Consider the following 4,628-nt stretch of genomic DNA (forward strand, 5'->3'; position numbering starts at 1 on the left):
AGTTTATTTATTTTTTCCGGCGGCGCGGGGAGAAGGGAGAGATTTGGCCGAAAATTAAACAAAAAGAAAGGGAGGGGTGGGGGGGTAAAAAGGCACTTTTTTTCCCCCAGGGGTAAGAGATTTAACCCTTTCAGGAGCCCCGGGCACGGCCATTTCTCGGCGTTCGGGTCCCAGCGCAACGCGCCGTGTTTGTTTTGCTCCGGCTCCGTCATCAAGAGTTTCTTGAAAGCCTAATAAATCTGTTACTCGCCTCCAAATCTAATTACCCGCAGTACTAATTAGGTGCAAATGGCCGGTGGAAATTACTGCGGGCGCGGAGCGATGGTGGTAGAGCAGAAAAGTTTGTCTCTTCCCCGAGCGGGCATTTGAGCTCTGAAATGCAGCAACGTCGGGGGGAAGGGCGGGGGGGGGGGGGGGGGGAGGTCTGAATGTACCCAAACCTGGGATAATTAAAGTCCTTGCAAGAGGCTGGGGGAGAGATAGGTTTCTTGAATTGTTTCTTTGTTTCTCACCCTTGGGCTTTGTTATCTGCATTATTTATTTAGCCGAGGGGTTCTTTGTGTCTGCGAATGGCCCCAATCAAGTTTTGCTTGAGACAATTAGCTGGTGCCCGGCCGGGAATCCTATGCAAATGCCCCGGGCGGCCGTACAATGCGGGCAGTTGAAGGCATGGGGGGGTTTTGTTCGGGCAGTAATTACTGGATGGGACGTACCCCCCCCCCCTCCTCCCCTCCCTGCCTTTTTTGGGAGGGATGCGTTGATCTGCTCAGTCTCTCCCAGCTCCCAAATCCGGCTGCGGTCCGGGTTAAGAGCAGCGGGGATAAAGGCAGGGGGGGCAGCGAGCTCCCTGACCCCCTCCTCTCGCTCCGCAGGCACCTGGCGGCCCCCCCCCGCCCGACGGCACCCCCAGCACCGCCCGGGGCAGGCAGGGCGCTCGGGCGGACCCCCCTCGCCCGGATTTCGGCCAACTCTCCTCCCCGCTCCAACTTTAGCATGATGTCTTATCTTAAGCAACCACCTTACGCAGTCAATGGCCTGAGTCTCACCACCTCGGGCATGGATTTGTTGCATCCGTCCGTCGGTTATCCCGGTAAGGCACCTTTTTCTCCCTCTCCCCGGGCTCCCTTTTCCCCTCTACCCCATGGGTTCCCCGAGAGGAGAAGCCCCAGCGGCACACCGCGTCCTGGGATTGGGATGCCCGGCGGCTTGCGATCCTCCTTTCTCCCTTCCCGCTCCCGCTTTTCCCCGGGGAAAGGGCTGCAAAAAAAGAGAACAGATGCTCCAACCCCACCCGGGAGGGACGGGGAGGAAGAAGCAAAGCTGCGAGAAGGCGCCTGAGAACGGGCAGCGGGTCCCCTAGGAGAGCCAGCGGGAGCAGGAGTGCCCCTCTGGGGAGGGGTCCGGGGGGGTCACAGCGCTCCGAGCACCACTGAGTGACAGCCAGGGCTTCTGGCTCCGTTCGCAGCCACCCCCCGAAAGCAGCGGCGGGAGCGCACCACCTTCACCCGGGCGCAGCTGGACGTGCTGGAGGCCCTGTTCGCCAAGACCCGCTACCCCGACATCTTCATGCGGGAGGAGGTGGCCTTGAAAATCAACCTGCCCGAGTCCAGAGTGCAGGTAGGAACGGGGAAAAAAAAAAGGGATAGGAAGAGCCCCCCTTGTACCCTCTGCCTCCGGTTTGCTGTATCAAGAGGTGCTTTAGGGGATGAGGCCAAACTTAAAGGACGATCGAGCCGCTGTGGGGTGAAGCATGCTTGGGGATGGGTGAGGGTGCAGGGAGGGATGGAGCGGCTGCTTGCCCCCACCCCGGGCTTGTAGGATGCTGTCCCTTCCTCCTGGAGCTTTGGGGCTTGGTGCAGCCCCAGAACACTCCTGGGCCCTCCGCTCTCCATCCTGGGCTCCAAAGGTCTCTCCAACATCCCCAGTCTCTGCACCCTCCCTTGAACAAATCTCAGTCTCTCACGCACTTGGGGCCCCATGCAAAGTATCCCTGCTTCCCCAGGGACCCCTGCATCTTTGGATCCCCCAGGCTGGGGGCTTCCTCTGCCTCCGGAGGGGCTTTGATAGGAGAGAGGAGGCCTCCGGACCTCTCTGCTGAGGCTGGGGCTGCGCCTCCCCCAACAGCCTGCGGGTTCCCAATCCAAACAACATCCCGGAGCGCTGCTGATAAGGCAGGAGAGGGGTCCTGAGATCCAGGACAATCCTTGCAGCCTCCAGTCCCATCTGTCCTGTTCACCTCTCTGGTCATGAGAGCCACATGGTGCTGTGCCCCCTCAATGCCCAACCCCAACCTTTTCCCCCACGGTATCCTGCTTGAACAGGTGGAGATAGGTTGGGGTGCTGACCCTGGCTGGGGTCGGAAAGACTGTTTAGGGGGTAAATCTTTACCTGGCCCCCAAGCTCTACCTCTGTTTCCCTAATTGTTTCCACCCTTTCTGATGCTCTGTTGTTTCTAATTAAGGGCTTGACATCAAGAGGCCTTAAAAGGTGATTCCTGGGGGTCCCTGGCTGGCAAACAGCAAATAGGGAGTGCTCCCCCCACCCCTTCTCCCTCAAAAGTGGCCTTATTAAGCCTTTTGATTTGCCCGTTTCCACTTGTTATTATTGCTAATGATCTCGGTGAAGGGGAGCCTTACCCTGTAGCAGCCTCCGCGGCCCCTCGGGTGCCTGCATGTCCCTAATGCCGGGCTTCTCTCCATCCTTCCCTCCTTCCCTCCCTCTCTCCCGGTTCCCAGGTGTGGTTCAAAAACCGCCGGGCCAAGTGCCGGCAGCAGCAGCAGCAGCAACAGAACGGGGGCCAGAACAAGGTGAGGCCGGCCAAAAAGAAGAACTCGCCGGCCCGGGAAGTGAGCTCGGAGAGCGGGACCAGCGGGCAGTTCACACCCCCCTCCAGCACCTCGGTCCCCACCATTTCCAGCAGCAGTGCCCCCGTGTCCATCTGGAGCCCGGCGTCCATCTCCCCGCTCTCCGATCCCCTGTCCACCTCTTCCTCCTGCATGCAGAGGTCCTACCCCATGACCTACACCCAGGCATCAGGTTACAGCCAAGGATACGCCGGCTCGACCTCCTATTTCGGAGGGATGGACTGTGGATCTTATTTGACCCCTATGCACCACCAGCTCCCCGGACCGGGGGCCACCCTGAGTCCCATGGGTGCCAACGCGGTCACCAGCCACCTCAACCAGTCTCCAGCCTCCCTCTCCACCCAGGGCTATGGAGCCTCCAGTTTGGGCTTTAACTCGACCACCGATTGCTTGGATTATAAAGACCAAACCGCCTCCTGGAAGTTAAACTTCAATGCTGACTGCTTGGATTATAAAGACCAGACATCCTCATGGAAGTTCCAGGTTTTGTGAAGGCCCCTCGGGAACCTTTGTGATAATAAGAGAAATTGTGACGAGAACAAACACGCTGGGCCGAATGCTCCAGCTTTAGTCAGGTCTTGGTTAAATTAAAGAGAAAATAACTAAACGGACAAACGGACAAACAAACGAACAAAAATCCGACGACGACAACAGCGACAAAAGAGGGACAGTGTCGGTGTGACCACGTTCAGACTCATCTCCTGCTCAGACGCTCTGGAAAAGGAATGACAAAGAGGAAAACGGAGGAGGAAGGCCTTAAACGGACAGATCATCTAGTGAGCAGAAAACAGACAGACCAATCCGTGTTCTTTATAGTTTTAGGCAATTGTTGGGTTTCTTTGTTTGGAAGAGGTGGGAGATCGTTCCACCTACGGGCCAGTTTTTAAACAAACAAAAAAAAAAAGTCTAGGTTTTTATTTCTTTTTGTGTGTGCGTGGCAAGATCCTTCACCCAGAGGTTTCCAGTGTGTTAGCCAACCCTTGGTTAAAATATTCGGAATGGACAGCATCTCTCTTTCTCTTTTTCTCCCCCTTTTTCTCCCTCCTTCCTTCCCTCCCTCTTTCTTTCTCTCTCGCGCTCATCCAACTGTTTGACGCCCAACTCAAGTGGGCAACGAGAGAACTTGGTTCAGGGCTGTGTGGGTTGTGTGACTGATTGTCCTAGCTGCACTACTTTATTTAAAGAAAAAAAAAATAATGTTCATAAGGAGTCAATATGTAGTTTTTAAGAGACAATCAGTGTGTGTCTTATATAAATGGTACATCTGTGGTTTTTAATCTGTGCTAGACTTCAAAACTGTGATCTCCTGTATTGTATGCAACTACGAACTCCGCACCAGCGGGAGTTCTGCTGTGATTTAAATAGGTTATAATTATAAGTGAAATTCAGAGCAACTGAGTTACCTATTATCATCTTTTTAAAAAAATAAAAAGAATATATATTAAAAAGAAAAAACCCACAAAAAAAAAAAAAAAAAAAAAAAAAACACGATCGCCTTTCACCAGAGGTGAACTGCACTGAAACTTTTTACAACAAACTGTCTCTGAATGAAAGAGAAAAGACCGAAAATAACCACCCAAGGACATGAAACTCCTCTGGAGTTCACTTACAGCCGGCCACGCTGGCAGTAGCCGTCAAATCAAACAGGACTTCGGGCAGTTGCTCTGACCTGGACGAATTTAAACCGAGAAATTCATTGTCGTTTATGCTTGCAGATGTTAACTGAAAAAAAAAAAAAAAAAAAAAAAAAAAAAAAAAAAAAAA

General features: G+C 53.8%; 1 protein-coding gene across 1 annotated transcript; it reads left to right on the forward strand.

Moving 5' to 3' along the window:
- OTX2 (orthodenticle homeobox 2) lies at positions 894–4,165 on the forward strand. Its single transcript, XM_021403015.1, has 3 exons — positions 894–1,090; positions 1,466–1,617; positions 2,736–4,165. The coding sequence occupies exons 1-3, from the start codon at positions 994–996 to the stop codon at positions 3,354–3,356; spliced, it is 870 nt and encodes a 289-aa protein (XP_021258690.1). The 5' UTR covers positions 894–993; the 3' UTR covers positions 3,357–4,165.

Source organism: Numida meleagris, chromosome 6 (genome assembly GCF_002078875.1).
Source record: "Numida meleagris isolate 19003 breed g44 Domestic line chromosome 6, NumMel1.0, whole genome shotgun sequence".
In the NCBI taxonomy this organism is placed as follows: Eukaryota; Metazoa; Chordata; class Aves; order Galliformes; family Numididae; genus Numida; species Numida meleagris.